Source organism: Emydura macquarii, unplaced genomic scaffold, assembly GCF_026122565.2.
Source record: "Emydura macquarii macquarii isolate MOO-44397 ecotype Brisbane River unplaced genomic scaffold, CSIRO-AGI_Emac_v2 contig_2676, whole genome shotgun sequence".
NCBI lineage: Eukaryota > Metazoa > Chordata > Testudines > Chelidae > Emydura > Emydura macquarii.
This window is the reverse complement of record NW_027132813.1, coordinates 2655148-2677225: the sequence shown is the minus strand read 5'-3', so window position 1 is coordinate 2677225 and position 22078 is coordinate 2655148. Positions and strand designations below refer to the sequence as shown.

At 44.4% G+C, this 22078-nt stretch overlaps 1 protein-coding gene across 1 annotated transcript in view; it reads right to left on the bottom strand.

Annotated features, from left to right (window-relative positions):
- The window catches only part of DNAH8 (dynein axonemal heavy chain 8), a 563218-nt gene that overhangs the window by 500359 nt on the left and 40781 nt on the right, over positions 1-22078 (bottom strand). The window contains exons 4-6 of the mRNA XM_067565373.1: positions 21421-21569; positions 7686-7875; positions 7146-7309 (exon numbers count right to left, since the gene is read on the bottom strand). Of these exons, the coding sequence (XP_067421474.1) occupies positions 7146-7309; positions 7686-7875; positions 21421-21569 (503 nt within the window). The remainder of the gene's footprint in view (positions 1-7145; positions 7310-7685; positions 7876-21420; positions 21570-22078) is intronic.

Below are 22078 nucleotides of genomic sequence, written 5' to 3'. Positions count from 1 at the left end.
AAAGTTTATATTTTTAGTTTAGATATATTATACTCTCTGTGAAGAAATGTTACTTATCCTACAGTAATCATAGTTTTTCAAGATGTGTTGTCTACACAGGTTCCGCTTTGGTTTGTATGTACCCCATGCACGAGATTGGATTGTTTGGAATGGCAGCCTTCACTGGAGCTGCACCTACACCCTAAGCACCCTCTGCTTCCCATAGTAGAGGGCATAAAGGGCAGAGCAGGTCATAACCCATGCTTAGTTTCTTTGCTAATAAGTAAAGGTACAAAACGGTCATGGAGGTCACGGATTCTGTGACTTTGTGGGACCTCCGTAACTTCTTCTGGGGCAGGGCTGGAGGAACTGTCAGGCATGGGGCCAGCGGTCAGCCTCAGGGCCACTGGAGCAGTAGTTACTAGCTGCCAAAGCAGCTGGGTGGCACTCAACCCTGGGGCCACCAGAGCAGCAGTCCCCAGATGACTTGAGCAGCAGCCGGTGATCAATCTCGGGGCCCCTGGATCAGCGGTCCCTGAGGCCGCCAAAGCAGCAGCCCCCAGTCATCCCTGAGGTTGCTGGACTAGTGGTCAGCAGCCAACACCCAGGCTGCCAGAGCAGTGGCCAGTGGCCAGCCTGAGTTGCCAGAGCAGCAGTCCCCAGGCCTCTGGAACAGTGACCGGCCCTGGGGCCACTGAAGAAGCTGGCTGGCAAGCTGACTGCTGGAGCAGCAGTCCCCAGACTGCCAGAGCAGTAGCCCTAGGTTGAAGCAATGGCGGGGCTGGAGCAGCTGCCAGAGGTCAGCCCCTGGCACCACTCTGACTGTTAATCCCCCAACCTCCAGGGTATTTTTAGTAAAAATCAGAGACAAGTTGTGGGCTTCCCAGAATTTTTTATTATTGCCCATGACCTGTCCCTGACTTTTACTAAAAGTACTTGTGACAGTATGTTAACTTTACTAATAAGAATCCCTCAGTAAGAGGACTTTAATCAGACAGGATAGAGAGCTGGATAATAGACTCACAGAATCATAGAAATATAGGGCTAGAAGAAACCTTGAGAGGTCATAAAAGTCCAACTTTTTGGTGTACTTTTCTCAGAAGTGTACTTTGCCTGGCCCTATAGTTTTGACTTCTTGTAGGCTGATTGGACTACGAAAGTACCTAGAGAGGTGTGCTGATAGATATACTGAACCCCTTATCAGGGACCTGATACTTCCCGTCAACCCGCTTTGATGTAGCTGGAATGGACACAGGTATCTGACATAGCAAGTTGTCCTGATGAGGACTGTAAAATATCCAGCTGCTTTATTTATGCTGCTTCTACTGGATGACTGCAGAGAGATGTCTCTGCCATGCACTGAATAGGTCCTGGAAGACTTTCAGCTTGTCCACTAAGGCAGATGATGGTAGGTTGACCACTTTGTCTGGCAAGTAGAATGAAATGACCATGAGCTGGTGTGCTGCAGGAAAGTGCTCCTTCCCTGCTGTAATCATTCTCTCCCTCTACCCCTCACAGCTGACCAGGGCCTACTGGAGATGTTTCTTTAATGTGAAGGATCTGGCATGGGAAGCCACAGATGGGGCTGGTTGTCTGGAATATGGGTTCACTCCCCATGGAAAGAATGTTCATGGTTGTTACAGACCGTGTGGAGAACACATAGGCAGGTACCAGAAGGGCTGTTCCCTATATGACCCCAATAGCCTTCCAGTTCCCTAATGGATCTCTGTCTGTACTCCCTGTCCAACTTCCCTTACATTGTTGGAGGCCCAGCATAATTTGAATTGCTTGACCACTGTCCTACAGGTCTAGCACAGTTTCAGTTGCCTAACTATTCTGACCCCTGTAGCATGACATCTTCCGGTTGGCAGAGATGAATGGGACTACTGAGTAACTTTGCAGATGTCTCAGTTTCTGCATACCACGGCACATAACAAGACAAAATTCACAACATGTATGCTTGCAGCTGCACTTAGATAATGGTGATGTGAACAAGTTATCCTTGAACATCTGGGGATACATTGTTTCATTGCCAAGAAGCATATTTTTAAACCGATCCTCCTATCACCAGATGTTGTTTTGATGACCCCAATTATCATAGTGAGAATGGAATGTAGTTAAGGGTGAAAACTCAATGTAGGTAATTAGTTTATATGATAATGAGTAATTAGTGACTACTTATACCCTTTCATAAACAACTTTCACCTACTTAGACAAAGGGGTACGTTCTATCAACACCTGACTCCGCAGTAGGTGCTGCTGGTTGGACCAGAGGATCCACTGACTCCCTGGTGGGGCTCCTGAAGAAAGACGTTCCTGTATACAGCCTTCTGAGTGACTGCTTAGTTCTCCAGGCTTAGTGAGTATGATATATTGTAGTTAATTTTAGGCTTTGTATTCAACTAGTATATCTATAGAAAACCTTGCACATTAAACCTTATTGATATGCAAATTGGGCATACTGTGTTTCACTAGTATTCACAGTGATCACTAAGTGTCCAGTATCAACATACATCACCCAAATAGGGGAGGTGAGATGCTCAAGGGAGGATGCTCTGTTGTGTGCCTGACATGGAAGACAAGGACCAGTCCTCTTCCATTAGGAGAGCTGAGATCTCTGACAAACTCTGTCTCACTGTCGGTGACAAAGAGAACTGTGATCAGATAGCATTGCCTGAAGCACTCTCCTGCAGCAGGCCATAGCATTCCAGCTATGCCTGCCTCAGTTTCTCCTTTCAGATACCCCCAAGGACTCTCTTGCCTCAATAATACCCGTCCTTGGGGCTAGTTTTTTTTTTACAAAAACATAATGCATATATTCTACAACCAAAAGTCCTAAACATAGTCCATCGCCAAGCCCCAGTGTATATAGTTCTTATAACCCCATTCTTTCCAGCAGGAACCACACCATCCTCTCTGATAGAAGTGTGTCTGCTATCTTCCGTCACACCTACACTCCTTGTCAGTTCTCTTCTTCTTTCCCTCTCCCAGGACAACCATTGCAGCACTTCCAGCTGGAGGGCAACTTGATGATCTTTATCAGGGGTGCATCCCTAACTTCCCTTGGCCCTCTCACTGTTCTCCTGAGTCCAGTTCTCCAGTGTGGAGACATCAGTGACTTATGCCCCTCTGCTGCTTCATTGCCTTCAGCCCTCTCTGACTCTTGGCTCCAGCTTAGAGCCAGGAGGCACCTCCCTCTGCGGCTCCTCTTACGTTCAGCCCTCTATCTTGGGGAAGTCAGTCAGCAAATTCCTCTTGCTGTTCTCCTTGTCTTCATCCTTGCCCAAGGAAACACCTTCTGCTTCCTTCTCGGACCTACCACAGTCCTCTGGTTCACCAAGTCTCTCTCACTGGGTCTCCTCACTCAGATTCTCACTGGTTATTTATAGGTACTGCTACATCCTCTTAAATGGTCAAATGGTAATGGGTTTTGGCATAGGGGAGCTGTATCTACTTAATTTACTGGAGCCAGCCACACTGTGAAAGGAACATTGTAACAGCCTCTCGAAGCCTCTCAAAAAGGAGTGAGCTCTGTACTGGGCCTGCCTCAAGGTCTCTTGATATAGTGTATTTCAATAGTGCCAGTGAAGGAAAATCATGTCTCCACCAATGTCTCTATCAGTGCCCAGATGGGTAGCACAGAAGTCCTCACTGCAGTCACAATACTTGCTGCTGTCTTTGATGGGGCCGAAGTGCTAGGCATCGTGACAGTCAGTGCCAGGATTATAGGGCCTCCTCTGTGCTGGTGGCTGCATGGTCCTTATGTTTAGAGGAGCCTGTCAATGCTGACTTTGGTTTGGATACTGAAGACTTGTATGGGAATCAACCTTAAGACCTCTCAATGTCCAAGTCTAAGGGGAGGCTTTCTGTCCCTGTTCCATGCAAGGGAGTCAGTACCAGCTCCACTCACTAGAGAGATGTTCCCTGTGACTACACTACAGTACCATCACTGGTGTGGCTGATGCAGAAGGCTTGTATGAGGCAGAACATGAGCTCAGGATGGCATCATGGCTAATTGGAGCCCTGACCACATGCAGCATGCCCAGAGCTGCTGTTTTTTCTGAGCATCTTCCTAGTCGAAGGCCAGTTGCATCAAGCATTCCAGTTTTAAAAGCTTCATCTTCACCTCCCTGGCCTTCTGAATCCTCTTTGAGAAGGACTTACAGATAGAACAGAGTGCCAGAACAAGTCGTTTGCCAAGGCAAAGCAAGCAGCAAGCATGGCCTCTCTGACTGGCATGGCAGTATCACAAGACAGGCAGATCTTGAAGCCCAGTAACTTAGGATCTACCATTTGAACTATGTACTGTTGGGTAGCCCCCTGTACAGTGGGAGTATGTGCACAGGACAGAGAGAGGTAGAAATCTCTTACAGTGAGGTATGTGCCAAGGAAAGACCCTGAATAGAATAGAAAACATCTCCCTACTACTAACTAGGATTAAAAACAGCAAACAAACAAACAAAACGTCAAATGGCATAGAAAGTCTAACTATTAAAACTTTAAATTTGAAAAACTAGCTAGTTCCTCGCAAAGCAAGGAATGTGAGTACTGTGGGTTTCATCTAGCAGCCACAAGCAGTAAAAGGGAACTCAGTACAGTTTATAGTCACTCTGCCCTTTATACCCTCTGCTGCAGGAAGCAGGATGGCACATTGGGCATAGGCACATCTCCAACAGACACTCTATTCAAACAAAACTGATCTTGCACACATGGGGCACATGTGCATCAACAGTGAATCCGTGGGGACAATCACTTGAAGATAAATCATTATTTATATAAATATTCTAATTCAAAAGTTAAAACTGAAACATTAAAATCTCTTCTTGTATGCATTTGGTTTCTCATAAAAGAGAGAGACATCCACCAGCCCACATGAATCACAAACATCGCTAGGCTGAAGATTATATTTGACACTAATGATTCCTTTATAGGCTGGATGAGACATTCCACAGAGCACCAGGACAAACATTTCAAAGATATAAACTAAAAAACAAAATAAAAAAACCCACACACTGCTAATGGCATAATGACAGTCCTGATTCAGGAAAGCATCCCTATTCAGGATAGCACCAAATCATATGTGACCAACCTGACTGCTTTCTATGAAGAGGTGACTGGCTCTGTGGATGTGGGGAAAGCGGTGGACGTGATATACCTTGACTTTAGCAAAGCTTTTGATACGGTCTCTCACAGTATTCTTATCAGCAAGTTAAGGAAGTATGGGTTGGATGAATGGACTATAAAATGGATAGAGAACTGGCTAGAGCATAGGGTTCAACAAGTAGTGATCAATGGCTCCATGTCTAGCTGGCAGCCGGTCACAAGCGGAGTTCCCCAGGGGTCAGTCCTGGGGCCGGTTTTGTTCAACATCTTCATCAATGATCTGGAGGATGGGGTAGATTGCACCCTCAGCAAGTTTGCAGATGACACTAAGCTGGGGGGAGTGGTAGATACCCTGGAAGATAGGGATAGGATACAGAAGGACCTAAACAAACTGGAGGATTGGGCCAAAAGAAATCTGATGAGGTTCAACAAGGACAAGTGCAGAGTCCTGCACTTAGGACGGAAGAATCCCATGCAGACCTACAGACTGGGGACTGACAAGCTAGGCAGCAGTTCTGCAGAAAAGGACCTGGGGGTAACAGTGTATAAGAAGCCAGATATGAGTCAGCAATGTGCCTGGTTGCCAAGAAGGCTAATAGCATATTGGGCTGCATTAGTAGGAGCACTGCCAGCAGATCATGGGAAGTGATCATTCCCCTCTATTTGGCATTGGTGAGGCCGCATTTGGAGTATTGTGTCCAGTTTTGGGCACCCCACTACAACAAGGATGTGGAGAAGTTAGAGAGAGTCCAGCGGAGGGCAACAAAAATGATTAGGGGGCTGGAGCACAAGACTTATGAGGAGAGGCTGAAGGAACTAGGCTTGTTCAGTCTACAGAAGAGAAGAATGAGGGGGGATTTGATAGCAGCCTTTAACTACCTGAAAGGGGGTTCCAGGGAGGATGGAGCTAGGCTGTTCTCAGTGGTGGCAGATGACAGAACAAGTGCAACGGTCTCAAGTTGCATGGGGGGAGGTCTAGGTTGGACATTAGGAAAAAACGTTTTTCACTAGGAGGGTGCTGAAGCACTGGAATGGGTTACCTAGGGAGGTGGTGGAATCTCCATCTTTAGAGGTTTTTAAGCGGCGGCTTGAAAAAACCGTCTCTGGGATTATTTAGCTGAGGTTAGTCCTGCTTTGAGCAGGGGGTTGGACTAGATGACCTCCTGAGGTCCATTCCAATTCTATGATTCTATGACTCTAAGTCAATGGGACTTAACCAAGTGCTTAAATGCTGTCCTAAATTAGAATGGACTAAAGCATGTGCTTACATGGTTTCCTGAATCAAAGACTATGAGTTTTGAAACTAATTGATCATTTATTTTTAAGAGAAAACAATGAGGAAGAGAATTGTTTTAATTAGTAAACTTTTTTTTAAACTTTTCTTCTCATGTGGCGGATTTAGGCATTCATGTACCAAGGGAATTCGCAAGCAGCTTGATGATGCTGCAAGGCCTATTCTGCTGTGATATCTACAGTAAGCCGCCAATTGATAATAGCTAAGTAGATAGCTGATGGGGACTCAAGGGAGCAGATCTTCAGCTGATATCAATTCTAAGAGCTCCATTGGATGCAACAGAAAAATGACAATTTATAACAGCTGAGGATGAGCCTCCTGATCTTTATCTCATGTTACCAATATCTCACATAAATAGAGATCTGTCCCCTGATATTTATCTTTTCTTACTAATACATTTACATAAATGAGATAAATATCAGGGGACAGATCCTGAGGGTGTAAATTATCACAGCTGCATCTAATTCAGCTACTAGTATTAGACAGACAGATATTAAAAGATTTTAAGCCATCTGGCTGTACACATAGCTGGCCTGTGTCAACATATGTCCTCCTTGCTGGTTCTCTTTTCCTTCTATCACCTCCTTCCTACTGTTTATTATATTTACTGTTGAAAAACTCTTGATTCTAATTAGATTGTGATAAAGACTGTCCTCTTACTTATCTTGTAAGTGCTTAGCAAGTGCTTTTATTTGTACACTTAGCACAAATTGACTCCAGACACATCCTTAATTCTATACCAGATGATATAAATGTTAAGACAACTTACTTGTTCAATCTGTTTATACCATATCATAAGCACTTCCTCTAGCTGATGAACTATATCAGAACTAGCAGCTGCTGCTGTCACTTCCTCAAAGGACTGAAGTTTAGAAAAGTCAATGTGATCTATCTTTTTTAACTCAACAGTTCCCTCTATGCTTACTCTAGCACCTAAAATAAAGCAATTAAGATAAAGAACATATTCAGACTCCACCATTTGTTTTTACCAAGGTGAACCTCTTCACTTTACTTTCTCAAACCAATAGTTAGTCTTGCAATATAATAACCATTTTACTGACTCACATACAACAGAAAAACATGATGTTAAATATTATGAGACCCCTACTTAAAAATTTAATATCACTAAAACTGAAAACTGTCAAGTATGTAATAAATCCAAATATATTTGGTTTTTCACACTTGAGTTAGTTATCATTTTAATCTTTCTTTTAGAATTAAAGAAATGTTCTCACATGTTTATAACAACTTTACTGCTTTTAAAAATAATTTTTAAGCAGAATGATTGTTTACTCAATCTAATTCTTACCATCTAAAAATGAAAGATATCTATTAATGGTTTCTATGAAACTCTGTTTTTCAATTGTCCCTTGTGTGGTTTGACTTAAAGCACCCCAATTATTTGTTGCAAGGATAGCTGGTAGAAAAATATTTGCTAGCATATTCCTAGTCCCACGTAAGAGTCCTTCAGTTGCATCCAGTACACAAAAGTATATGTCCTATAAATGTAACAACAGAATGATTATTAGCAATGCAATCAGTTATAATGAAAACATGACATTTTTAGAACATAAAAATCTTCCATATAGATCCATTAAATTTCTGACTACAAAAAGAAATGATTACTCACCCTGTGCATTGACTGGTTCTTTCAGATGTGCATCCCTACAGATGCTCCACTCCAGATTTGCTAGTGCCCTCTGAACCTTTGATCGGAGATTTCTCATAGCTGTGTCCGTTCAGTCCGCGTGTGCTGGTCAACTTTGTGCCCCATGTGGTTGTTATACAGCACTGTGTGAGTGAACTGCCCTCAGTTCCTCCTCTACCACAAAGCACCATAGCAGAGACCTCAGAAGCAGAGGGGAAGGAGGGCAGTTAGTGAAACATCTGTAAGGACAAACATCTCTAAGAATCAGTTACTGCAGAGTACACTTCTTCAAGTAGTGTTCCTATGGGTGATCCACTGTAGGTGAGTACCAAGAAATTCACTCTAAGATGTGGGGAGGAGGTGATTCAGAGTTGAATCCAGTACCAAAGAAAGCACAGCCATGCTGATCGCAGTATCAAAAGCAAAGTCATGAGTTATTGAGTAGTGTTTGGCAAATGTACGTATAGATGCTCAAATAGCAGCCTTATATATTTCAATAATGGGCATAGTTTTGAGGAATGCTGTAGAGGTGAAAATGGACCTCGTAGAGCGAGTACATATCTTTGAAGGTATTTGAATATTACAGGATTCGTAGCAAGAATTAATGCAGACAGATATCCACTTGGAAAATCTTTGATTAGAGATTATAGACCCTTTTAATCTATCTGCAAGCAAGAAAAACAATTCGGGGGTCTCTCTGAAGGGGTTAGTCCTGTCCAGTTAGAAGGCCAGGGCTCTCCTGGTGTCAAGGGTATACAACAGTGCTTCTTGATTATCTAAGAGAGGTTAAGAGTGGGAAACCAGCAGGTGAATGAATTGGTTAATATGGAACTTGGAAGAAATTTTAGGTAAGTATTTTGGATGGGGTCGCACATGACCTTGTCCTTAAAAAATACTATGAAAGGAGGGTCCACCATAAGGGCCCCTATTTCCCCAAACTGTCGAGCCAACCTGATGGCTATCAGGAATGTCATTTTCATTGATAAATGGAGCAATGAGCAGGTAAGCCATCAGTTGAAATGGTGATCTTGTGAGGCATTTAAGGACCAGATTAAGGTTCCAAAACAGGAGTAGGGCACTTGACTGGTAGATAGAGATTTCCGAGTTCCCTGAAGAACCTCACTGCTGTTGGGTGAGCAAAAATAGAATAACCCTCTGAGTGGAAAGCCATGACGGCTGCCAGGTGGACTCTGACGGAGCTCAGCGAGAATCCTGAACTTTTTAGTGTTAGGATATAGTCCAGTATATCTGGCAGCGATGAGGTCATTGGTGGAATATATCTGAAGTCACAACGAGAGACATATCTTGTCCTTTTTTGAGAATATGTAATGTGAATAGGCTATTTTCTCCTGTGTAATAGTATGCTTTTTACTTCCTCTGATCAGGTAGTCTCTAATCCCGTGAACCATTGACCAACCATGCTTTGAGATGAAACACTATCATATTGGGGTGAAGGAGCTTCCCATCTTCCTGGGAGAGGAGATGAGGAGTGACATAGAGAGTGATCAGGGAGTGAAAGGCCAGTTGTATTAAGTAAGGAATACATGTTTGTCTGTGCCATGTTGGAACTATTAGGATGACTCTGACTTTGTCTCTTTTTATTTTCAGGATAACTTTGGCTATTAGAGGAGTCAGTGGGAATGCATAAAGGACATAAGACAACCAATGAAGGTGAAAAGCATCCCCCAAGGATCAGTGACCCAGTGTTCCTCTCAAGCAAAACTGGGCTCTTTTCTTGCTTAACTCTGTGGCAAACAAGTCTGAGGGGTACCCCATTGATATACTACATGATGCAATATGCTGGGGTCTATTTCCTACTCAAGGCCTTGGAAGAAGTGCCGACTAAGTGTATCTGCAGTCACATTTTGAACCCCCAGAAGATAGGCTGCTGCGATGATGACCTGGATGTGTATGCACCAATTCCAAAACTTGACAGCCTTTGCACAGATGGGAAGAGGTGAACCTTGCTCCTCCTTACCAATTGATATAAAATATGCATGATATGTTGTCCATCGTGATGTGTTTATGGTGATTGCCCCTGATTAGTGGTAAAAACTGGAGACAGGCATATCTGAGTGCTCTGAGATCCAGGAGGTTGATGTGCAGCATGGTCTCTTGAGACACCCACTTGCCCTGGGCCATGCAAGCATCTAGATGCACTCCCCACCCTAGCAGAGAGGCATCCATCATTATGACAGCCACTGGGGGTGGATGTGCAAATGGGACTCCTGGGCATGTGTTGTGATGCTCTTTCCACCAGTTGAGGGATCGTTTTACTAAATTGGATATGGAAAGAAGCATATGTAAACTGTGTCTCTTTCGTGAATAAAGAGTCCTGAGCCACCCCTGAAGGCAGCATATTCAGAGTTTTGCATGGTCTATAACAGAGGTACTGCTGCCTTGTGCCCCACCAACTAAAGACAGTTCTTGACTGGAGTTTGGGGACTGAGTTAGATTGTATTGGCTATGTTGGAAAGGGCCACAAACCCATGCAGAGGAAGGTAGGCTTTTCCTGTTACTGAACTGAGATGAACCCCTATATTTTGCACAGGGGTCAAAGTGGGTTTTTGAATGTTCAGCTGCAGGGCCAATTTGAGGAAGAGATCTATGGCCTCAGAAATTGCCTGTGAGGTCCAAGAAAGGGAATTCTAAAATACATTTCCTGCAGAGCTGTGCTGCCACCACAGACATGACTTTCAAAAAGATCCTCAGGGTAGATGACAGGCCAAAGGGGAGTACCCAGTACTGAAAGTGGTCCTGACCGACAGGCATCATTTGAGAGATGGGTGGATCACTATGCGGAAATAGGCATTCTGAGGGTGGAGGGCTGAGAATCAATCCCCTTGCTCTAGTGATGGAATTATCACTGCAAGTATCACGTTTTGAATTTTTGTACCTTCACATAAGTATTAAGTAGCCTCAAATCTAGGATGAGTCTCCAATCGCCATTCTTTTTTGGTACCAGGAAACACCTGGAATAGAATCCCTTTCCTCTGTGTTGCATGGGAACTGATCCTATAGCCCCCAAGCATAGGAGAGAATCTGTTTCTTGATGAAGCAAGCTCTTGTGAGAGAAGTCCCTGAATAGGTATGGGGAAGGAGGGTTAGTTGGGGGAAGCATAGTAAAGTGGATGATGTACCCTGTGGAAATTATCTACAAAACCCACTTTTCTGTAGTGATCAACTCCCCAGGCCACCTGGTGAATTGATGCAGTTGGTAAGGAGGAAGATGATAATTCAGGCCCTTGAACAGCCTGTCAAAATTGCTACTTGGAGGTGGAAGGGTCCAATATGGAAGGCTGAGAGGTAGACGATTTCCTTCTCTGGAATCTGTCTCGTTTGATGTGGTTCATATGACTTCTGGGTGGTCAGGAATTGAGCAGAATGGGATCTCTGAGCCATCTGGGACTTGCTGAGTTTTCTCTTATAGGCAGGTGTATAGATACCAAGAGAATGTAAGATACCCTTAAAGTCCTTTAATGTTCACAGAGTTTCATCCATGCTATCTGCAAACAATTTAGACTATCAAAAGAAAGGTACTCCACTGTATTCTGGACCCCTTTTGGAAACCTGGAGAATTTAAGCCAGGAAGCCCTTCTCATAGCTAGCACTGTAGTAATCAAAACAGGCAGCAGTATCAGTGACATCGAGGGAGGCTTATAGAGATGTTCTGGCAAGTAGTTGTCTGTAGCAAGGACATGTGGCCTCCCTCGGAGACGGATAGGGTGAGATGTCCTAACCCCTGGTGGGCAAAGCCAGGACACCCACGCCCGCTCTGCCAGAAGCAGAGGGGCGGAACAGGAGTACTCCCAGGAAAGGGAATAGAAAGGAGCCTAGGGGAACCAGATAATTGTCCAGTTGCATTGTGGCCTGAAGTTGTGTCAGTGAGTTTCAGCTGTAGCCCCACTGACCCAGTGGCGGAACATTCCGCCACTGTTAGGGCCTTGGGTTAGGAGGTGGTGCAGTTGGGAGAGCTCGCACCCCCTTCCCTCTTACCACCCCACTCCTGGGGTGACAGCCTCTCCTCTGCCTGTGAACCCTTGGCTGTGCTCAACCCTGCTGCTTGTGACCCCTCAACTCTGCTGATGCTCACCCACTGCTTGTGAGCCCTAGACTTTGCTGATGCTCACCTCCTGGCTTGTGAAGCCAAAGACTGGTGGTGCTCAACACCCCCCTGGTTGTGACCCCGGAGACTGCTTGAGTGCCCCACCCAGTCTAAGAGCCTGGGAACATTGACTACTTGTCTGCTCTGCCCCCTGTATGAGGGGCCAGAACCCTCAAATGCTAATTTCCACCCTGTGAATCTCAGTACCCACAGCCGCACTGTAGTGAGGGGGCATAGCCTCCCACCCAGATGGACAGGGAGGTACGGCCTAACCCCTTATACTGTCCCTCTGCAGTGATTGTCTGGAATTGCTCCCTATGCTCTGTTCGTAGGTGTTCAACAAAACAGTTCAGTTTAGTGTAATTTACATGATTATATTTTGCCATTAGTGCCTGATAATTGGTGATTCTAAATTATAAGGAGGTTGATGATATTGATTTCCTCCCAAGTAGAACTAGACATTTATGGTCTGTTCCATGGGGTGTGGTTTTAGCATGGTGTTGTATTCCACATTTGTTAACTGTGTTGAATACCAAGGATTTAGGGGAGGGATGAGAAAAAAAATTCTGAGTCTTTTGCAGGAATGTAATAGTTCTTAACCACTCTCTTGCATGTAGGCAGGATAGTAGCTGGAGTGTGCCAGATGATCATTGCTGGGTCTAGAAGGGCATTGTTGACAGACAATGCTATGCAGGCAGATGAGCATGAATGAAGGATATTAAGCAGCTTATGACGAAATTCTTTAAACTCCTTGAGAAGGATCTGCAAGATGTCAGAAATTCTCTTGACCATATCCTGGAATTGCTTAAAATCATCTGCCAAAGATGGAGGAGGAGGCATGAAAGTTTCATCCAGAGATGAAGAGTAGATGGTGGCCATAGGAGAGACCTCTTCATCGACTCTAGCTTCCTGCTCCTCAAAGGATTCTTCCTGAGGGTCAGGTCTCCTAGAGGGAGCAGGCAATGCAGGTTGCCCATCTCTGTGATGGGTGGTGCACAACTCCCTGGAAAATTGTTGGCGATAGGCCACCCAAGGATCCCACTAGGGCCATGGAGGTGGTGCATATGGCAATGGAAGAGGCAACCATGAGCACTATGCTCATACCAGTGAGATGAGGGTGGCAATCTTCTGCTACAAGTAGTTACAGGCTAATCAGAAATTTCTGGAATAGGGCTTCTATAGGAGTGAGGGGGAGAGCTCTGAACTGATATTTGGGATACCAATACAAAGTCTTCATCAGAATCCTCTTCCTCAAACTCATTCTGGAATGGAGGAGTGCCTGGAGAAATTTGAGGAGAAATAATTGAGCAAACTTCAGATGATCTCAATGTCCTGGGTTTGGAAAGTACATTGGAGCTGAGTAGCAGAGAATCAGGAGTCTCTGATACAGCCAGGTCCTGGGGAAAACGGAATTTCTGCAGTACCAAGCATGCTGACTGTACAAAGTCCATGGACTGCACCGAGATGATGATGGTTGAGGGCACTGACAGTATCATGGGTCTTGCTCCAAGAGAAGTGCCAAAGACACTGATGACCTCAGCTTTTTAGAGGTAGATTCCCTACCTAGTAAGCCTGGGGCACGGTCCTTGGAGGACTTATGAGAGGGGCCTTGTGTCTTCTTAGATGCCATGGAGAAGCGTGGCTCAGATATAGTAGAGATGGTAGATGTGCTTGGAGACTCGCGTAAAGGTGGGGTCCACTGGCCTGGGTCAGAAGCTAGGTGTAGAGAGCACTTCTTCAGGAGGAGATGAAGTTTTAAATCCCTATTTTTTTAGGCTCGGGATTTCAGTACCAGACAGACAAAGAAGTTACTCACCCTGTGCAGTAATGATGTCTCTTTGAGATGTCTGTCCCTATGGGTGCTGCACTGCAGGTGTATCTGTGTTCCTGCACTGCTGATTGGAGAACATTGATAGCAGTGTTTGTTGGGTTTGCACATGCGCTGTCTCACCTCATGCTGCACCATAAGGCTACCCAGTGCATGCAGACTAACTGTCCTCAGTTCCTTCTCTATCACAGAGTCAACTACTAGACTTCAAAGTAGAGGGGAGGAGGGGAGGAAGTGGAGCATCCATAGGGACACATATGTCAAAGAAACATTGTTACTACAGGGTAACTTCTTCTTCAAGTAGTGTCCCAATGGGTGCTCCACTGTAGGTGACAACCAAGCAATACCCTTTTCAGAGGGCTGGGTCTTTGGAATAGGGTTAGTCACCATTGATAGTACTGTGGAGGCAAAGATGGCATCAGAGACAGAATCCCCAGTAATCATGTAGTGTTTCGCGAAGGTATGGATTGATGCCCATGTTGCCACCCTATAGATCTCTGAGGTGGGAATGTCCTTAAGGAAGGCAACAGATGAGACTGATCTCATGGAATGCATATGGATCAATTCCAGAGGGAAGATATTACAGATCTGGTAGCACTGTTTAATGCAGTTCAAGACCCACATGGAAAGCCTTTTGACTTGTATAGCTAAGCCCTTAGATCTTTCTGCAATAGAAAAGAATAGTCTAGGGGACTTTCTGAAGGGTTTTGTCCTATCAAGGTAGAATGCCAGGGCTCTCCTGACATCTATTGTATGCAGTATAGCCTCCATATTGTCTCAGTGAGGTTTAGGGCAGAAGGATGGAAGATGAATGGAATGATTCATGTGGAATGAAGAGGTAAATTTAGGGATGAACCTTGGATGAGACCTAAGTGTGACCTTATCTGGAAATTATATTCTTTATGGGGGATGTGCCATCAGGGCTGCTATTTCCCTGATTCTCTTAGCCAAGGTGATTGTGATTAGGAAGAGCATTTTCATCGATGGATGTGACAGTGAACAGGTTGCCACAGGCTCGAAAGGGAGTCTCATCAGACCTTTCAGCATCAGGTTCTAATCCCACAAGGAGGTAGGAAGGCGAGATTGTGAGAAGAGGTTTGTTATTCCCTTCAGGAACTTCTTAGTGGTTGCATGTGATAGGTTGGTGAAACACTGTGATGGCTCCTAGGTGAACTTTGAGGGAGCTCAGGAACAACCCTGACTTTTTAAGAGTCAGGATAGAAACCAGAATATGAGGGAGAGATGCCAAGACTGAAGAGATTTGCCTGGATGTGCACCAAGCCTGAAACCTGGACCATTTCTGCAGGTAAATGCAGTGTGCGGAGGGTGTTCTGCTATCTAGTAGGACCTCCTGTACCTCTTTTGAGCATGCTGATTCTAAATGTTGGAACCAAGTAGGAGCCAAGATTTGAGGTGGAGGATCACCGAGTTGGGATGCATAGTACATCCCTTGTCCTGAGAGAGAAGATACGGCATGGGCGAGAGGGAGATTGGTGGGCACATCGCAAGCTGCATCAGGTAAGGATATCAGGTTTGTCTCGGACACATGGAAATGATAAGGATCACATGGGCTATGTCCCTTTTAATCTTTAACAGGACCTTTAGTGGGAGAGGAAACGAGAGAAAGACATAGAGGAAGTCCTTGTCCCAGGAGAGGAGAAGAGCATCGGCCAGGGAGCACTGACTGATTTCCACTCTGGAGCAGTACTGCTTGCATTTCCTGTTCTCCTCAGTGGCAAACAGGTCTATGGATGTTGTTCCCCCAACATGCAAACCCATCATGAAGGATTGTTGGGAGCATTTCCCACTTGTGGTCGTGTGCGAATTTGCGGCTTAGACTATTCACTACGGATTCTGTGCACCTGGGAGGTAACCTGCAAATAGGGTGATATTCTAAACGAGGCACCATTTCCAAAGCTTCATTGCTTCCGAGCATAGGGAGGGTAATCTGGCCCCTACATGGTGGTTGATATAATACGTGTAAGCTATATTGACCATAAGGATCTTTATGTGAGACTCTGTTATGTATGGTAGGAAATGAACATAGGGATTCCTGACCGCTCTCAACTTGAAAGATTGATATGTAGGGATATCTCTGAAGGTGACCATTTTCCTTGTACTTTTAGATTATTGAGATGCATCCTCCCCCCATCGCATGAGGGATGCATTGATAGTGAGTAGTGCCGAAGGCAGTATCTGAAGAAAAGGAGTCCCCTTTCCAATATAGTCCAGGGTCCTCCATCAGTTGAGGGATTCCTTGACCTTTGGGGTAGTGACAAAGGTTTTTGCAGACTGTTCCTGTCTGGCTTGTACATTGAGCTGAACCATAGCTGAAGGCATATCATATGGAGCCTGGAATGGGGGACCACCGTGGTGCTGGCTGTCAGATGCCCCAGGATTTGGAGGCAGATTCTGGCCAACACTTGAGGGCTGTGTTGAGCCATGTCTATAAGTGATATCAAGGATAGGTACCTGTCCTGGGGAAGAAAGGACTTGGGCAGTAGGGACTCCAGGTCAGTCCTTATGAACGCCAACCACTGGACCGGTACCAGGGTTCACTTCTGGGCACTGATTTGGAGACCTAGCTCCATGAACATGCGTACCTTATCTTCTGTGGTGAGGTGTGCCTACTGTAGCAATCAGGCCCTGAAAAGGCAGTCATCCAGGTAGGGATAGATCATAATCCCTTGAGAACATAAGTGAGCGACTACTACAGAGAGGAGTTTGGAGAACACTTTCAGAGCTGATGACAGTCTGAAGGGCAGGACTCTGTATTGGTAGTGATTGTTTCCTAAGGTGAACCATAGAAAGCGTCTGTAAGCTGGTAATACTGAAACATGAAAATAGGCATCCTGTAGGTCCAGAATGGAAAACCAGTCTCCCTGCTCCAATGAGGGAATGATTGTCGATAAGGTAACCATCTTGAACTTCTGAACTTTGATAAACTTGCTGAGAGCTCTGAGGTCTAGGATGGGTCTCCAACCTCCCTCCTTTCTTGGTATTAGGAAATAATGAGAGTAGAAACAATTTACTTCCTGCCTTAGCAGACTCCTGTGAGAAGGGTCCCTAAAGATGGACGGGGAAGAGTATTATGGAGGGGGTAGGGAGGTGAAGTGAATGGAATAACCAAGATTGATGGTTTCCAAGACCCATTTGTCCGTGGTTACGCATTCCCAGGCACTGTGGAATGCTGCCAAATGGTGGCCAAATGGGATAGATGGCAGTCGGGAGTGGTCTTGCAGTGCCTCAATCTGCCCATCAGAAGTGTTTCTGAGTGGATGGTTGGGTATACAACTGGGCCCCTGAAGGCTTGCATCTAGAGAATTTATTTCTCTTTCTATTGTGGCAAATTGTCAGCTCTGCTATGGTGGGTCCTGCGCTTTTCTCTCATGTGATGGGTCAGGGCACCGACTGTTGCCCTTGTCTCTGATAGTGCCCAGTGAGGTGAGAGAGGGAAGGGAGACCCAGGCCCGCCCTCTACTCTGGTACCAGCCCACGGGCCCTATGAATAGCAGCTATGCACTGCTGACAGTACTTGGGACTGCGCTTCTTTTCCCTGGGTTACTTCCCCCACTCTGGTCCCTTGTACCTTTCTCAAGGCTCATCTCTTGTTCCTATGGTCAACTGCAGCACTCCTTCCACACTACCACCAGCTCTCTTCACTCTCCCTCTGTCTGGCTGGAGCAAGGGTTTTTATTAAGTCTCTGGCTGGGCCTTAATTGGCCTCAGGTGCTCCTAATTAAACTGTAGTAACCCCTGCTCAGTCTACAGGGAACAAGGTTTTGATCATTCTTGGACTTATGTATCTCCCTTCTACCACCCTCCTGCTGCCCTCTGACCCTGCTGTCTCTCACTATGCATCTCTTTTGTCCTGGTGTTAGATGCCCAGAGAACTGGGAATTGCCCTGGAATCTTTTAAGGAATGGATAGAAACATCAATCTTATCTGCAAACAGACTCACATCTTTGAAGGGAAGGTCTTCGACTTGTGGTCTGCATCTCCTTTGGGAATCCCAAGAGGTGGAGGCATGACACAGAGATGGGGGTGGTCGTGGCCGTCATATCAGCGATTGTAGGGCTGTCTTTGCCACCATCGCTCTTGGACGTTGGCCTTAACAGTGTCCCGAGAGACTTCTGGCACTTTCTCAATAAAGTCACTGAGTTTATTATAATTGCTGTAATCATATTTTGCTAGTAGAGCCTGGTAGTTGGCAATTCTAAACTGCAGGAAGGCTGACAAGTATACCTTTCTGCCAGAAAGGTCCAGGTGCTTCCAGTCCCTGTCATATGGTGTGCTCCTAGAATGATATTACCATCCCTGGTAATTGACTGCATCCACCACAATGGAACCGTGTGGTGGGTGGATGAAGAGGAATTCTGAGTCCTTAGCGGGGACATAATATTTTTTGTCTGCCTGCTTGCAGGTGAGGGCTACCAAATCCATGGTTTGCCATATCACCTTGGCTGGGTCTAGAATGGCCTGATTAACTGACAGGGTGATTTTGGAGATAGTAGAGGAGTGTAAGATGTCTATCAGCATCCTTCACTTCATCCAGGGGTATGTGGAGGATGTCAGCTACCAGTTCTTCGAATTGCCTGAAGTTATCCACCAGAAAGGGTGTTGACTCCATGACTGCGTCATCATAGGAGGAGGAAGATATAGCCTTAGGTATGGCCTTTTCCTCTGCTTCCCTTTCTTGCTCCTTTGCATCTCGTACTGAAGCTCGTGATGCTGTGGCCAAGAGAGCATATCTGGGCAGATCCTGGGCCACACTTGGCACTCAAGAGGTTCTCAAGTATGCTGCCCAGGGGTCCCAATAAGGCCACTGTGGTGGCATAGAGCCCAGTGGAGATGCCAATGGGTGTCTATAACAGGATGGTGGTGGTGCCATCTGGCAGTACATTCCTGAACCCTGTTGGTAATAGGCCCCATATGAAGCCTGGGAGGAGTACATGGAAACCTCATCTGGATCACTCTCCAATTCCTCACTCGAAAACAGTGGGGCAGGATATGGCTGAAGGGAACTGCACGTTGAGCGGCTGCAGCATGGTTCTGGAGATGTGGTACTGGGGTGCAGAGAGTTGGGGTTCTCTAACACCATCTGGTCTTTGGACTATTGGAAGTAAGCCAGTACCAACCACCTCGGTGTCAGTATTAGTGCTTTGCCCATGCTGACTTCTCTGGTGCTGAATGGGCTGGTATTGCTCACGGTAACAATACTGATTCACATACCAGGAGCATCTTAGGGCATTTTCCCTTCTCCTTGTGTACCATGGATTCAGTGCTTGTGCCCAAAGGGTTCTTGGGCTTATTAGTGGAGCCGGGAGGTCAGTTGGAGTCCTGGGTACCGGACTGTCTCAGTGTTAGCACTCCTGAGGATACCTAGCTAGATGGAGATCACTTTTGGTTATCCCTGGGCTCCTGGCTCTTTTCTTCGATTTATGAAAGGAGTCCCCTGACCATCTTTTTGACAGGCTATCCTTCGATGTAGAAGGTGGCGGAGAAGACTCATGCATGTTTGAGGGCTGTGGTTGGAGAGCTGCCTCCATAAAGATCCTTGTCCAGGGAGGTCCCCCCTTTGGAGTTGACGTACAACAAAGTATTTTCTTTTCTTTTTCTTTTACACATGGCCAAATAAAAGGTAAAAAAAGCCAAGTAGAGGGTTTACAAAGTAAAGATTAACAATTGAAAGGGAACTTAACGATCTGCTAACAGGCAGCTAAATGCTGCAACTCTAGCTAGCGGCAGTTGAGAAGGAACTGAGGACGGTTTAGCCTGCACGCACTGGCTAGCCTCGTGGGACAGCCAGAGGAGACAGCGGATGTGCAGGCCCAACAAACACTGCTACCAAAGCTCTACGCTCAGCAGTGCAGGGACTCAGAAACACCTACAGTGGAGTACCAATAGGGATGCTACTTGAAGAAGAAGTTACACTTCTGGGCAATGTGTGATTCCTCAAGGCAACAGATACAGCAGGAGTTCCTGTCACTTACTAGGATTACCTGCAAGCACAACAGACAACATTTGAAATCAGGAGAACTGGGCATAACCTCCCAGTAAACAAGAACTATCTAAATATATATGAGAAATTTTTTTAAATTAGGAAGATAAAGCTACTACTACTACTTATTAATTATGCCAATGCTAAGAACTACAAATAACTAATAGAGTAAGAAATGAGAACAAAGTTGAGGAAATCTCAGTGGGGACTGTCTCAGGCTGAGGCAATTGAGAAGAAACTGAAGGCAGTTCGACCACACAGCACTATATAACAACAGCATGGGACACAAGGCTGACCAACACACATGTGCAGGCCAAACAGGCACTGCTATGAGAAATCTTTGATCAAAGGCACAGGGACTGCTAGCGCACCTATATTAGAGCACCATAGGGATACTACTCACAGAATTTTAGTTTTAAAAAGATGAGAATATTTATAAAATAAAGACACAATGAGAATACTTAATAATGTTACTGAACTTTATCTGCAACAAAATAGCGGAGTCAACAAGCCATTGTCTAATGATTCAACACATCTGAAATGGTTAATATAAAGGTTGCTAGACTATATTTATGCAATTTCTCTGTCATTCAGAAGGTTTAGGAAATGCTACAGTATGTGTGGAAGATCTTTTCAAAAAAGGTGTCTTACATGATGTAATAAACTACATCTCTTTAGTCCCATTTATCAGTTTTGAACATTTCATCTGCACTCTGACACTAAGCTGTCTGAGCTATGACTGCTTTTATCATTCTAAATTTTTAAGCAGTTTCAAGTTACCAAACTTTTACAACTTCCTATAAGTTTCCTTTTCCCCTCATGAATCCAAAATATGGAATTCCTCCCCAAAAATAATACTTGGGTCCAAAACTAAAACTACTAACAGTATAAAGATCCTGAATTTTATACACCACCAGTGCTTTATTCCTTTTGATGTCTGGGAATCTAAACTTACTAACAGCATAATTATTACTTTACAAACAAAATTATTACTATTTATTACTCATGTAGCTCCATAGTGTGTATAGCAGTACACTACAAAAGACTAATGACATATTTCCTATCTTAAGAGTTTGAAATCACAACCGATTAGTATATATATATATATATATATATATATATATATATATATATTAGATATAGGCCTAATTCTCATTTACAGTAAGGACCTTAATACTGACAGAGCAGTATAAATGGGCCTTAAAGCAAATGAAAATCAGGCCCATATATCACTAAAATCATTGTAAAATAGAAACATGAATTCTACATAGTACATTCCAGAGGCACAATGCCCTCCAACAACAGGATGGTACAAAGAGGTATGTGCTGCACTTTAGCACTCAGAAAAAGACTTTATAATGGGGTAATAATATGAACCTTCACAAAACATTAGCAATTTCTTAACTTTTTTATTTTTATTTTGAGTAAAAGTAATATAATTAGTAGGAAAAAATGACAATACCTCATGTATACTTTTTGCATTTAGAGGAATGTCATTCCTATAACGAACGAAAAATAAACAGAGTCCTTTGAACTTGTCTGGGGCAGTCTCTAAATACAATTTCATAATTTTAGTTCCTTTTACAACTCCTGGAATTGTTCGTCCACATTCTAAAAATAAATTAAAGAACATTACTATTTTTAAATGTATGTATACTACAAAATGTTTAAAACTACTACATTAAAATAGAATAGTTGCAACTCGAAATTATTATATTTATTTTCTCCCTTTTGTGCATCTCAGACACAACCCAGATAGTTTCCTTCTTAATTGTGCTTGCACATGTGAACATGATTCATTGAAAGGAACTGTGAAATTATATCATTAAATAGGTTTTTCTATGGTGAAAACTATGAAGTTTATGAAGGATTTATGAACTATTAGTGACTAAATACAAATTTCACTCCTCTCCAAATATATCACAATTTCATAAAATATCTTTGACAACATCCATCTTCAAAATATAATGGGACAACTGCTGATCCCATTGTTTCCTGAGCACAGAACCACAGCTCCACAGCCTAGATAGGCTTTGCATCCTCAAAGCAGTTTTGGCATCTATAGTTATGAAGCTTTCCTTCTGCAGGGTCAAGAACTTTCTTGGAGGATGCAAAGACCC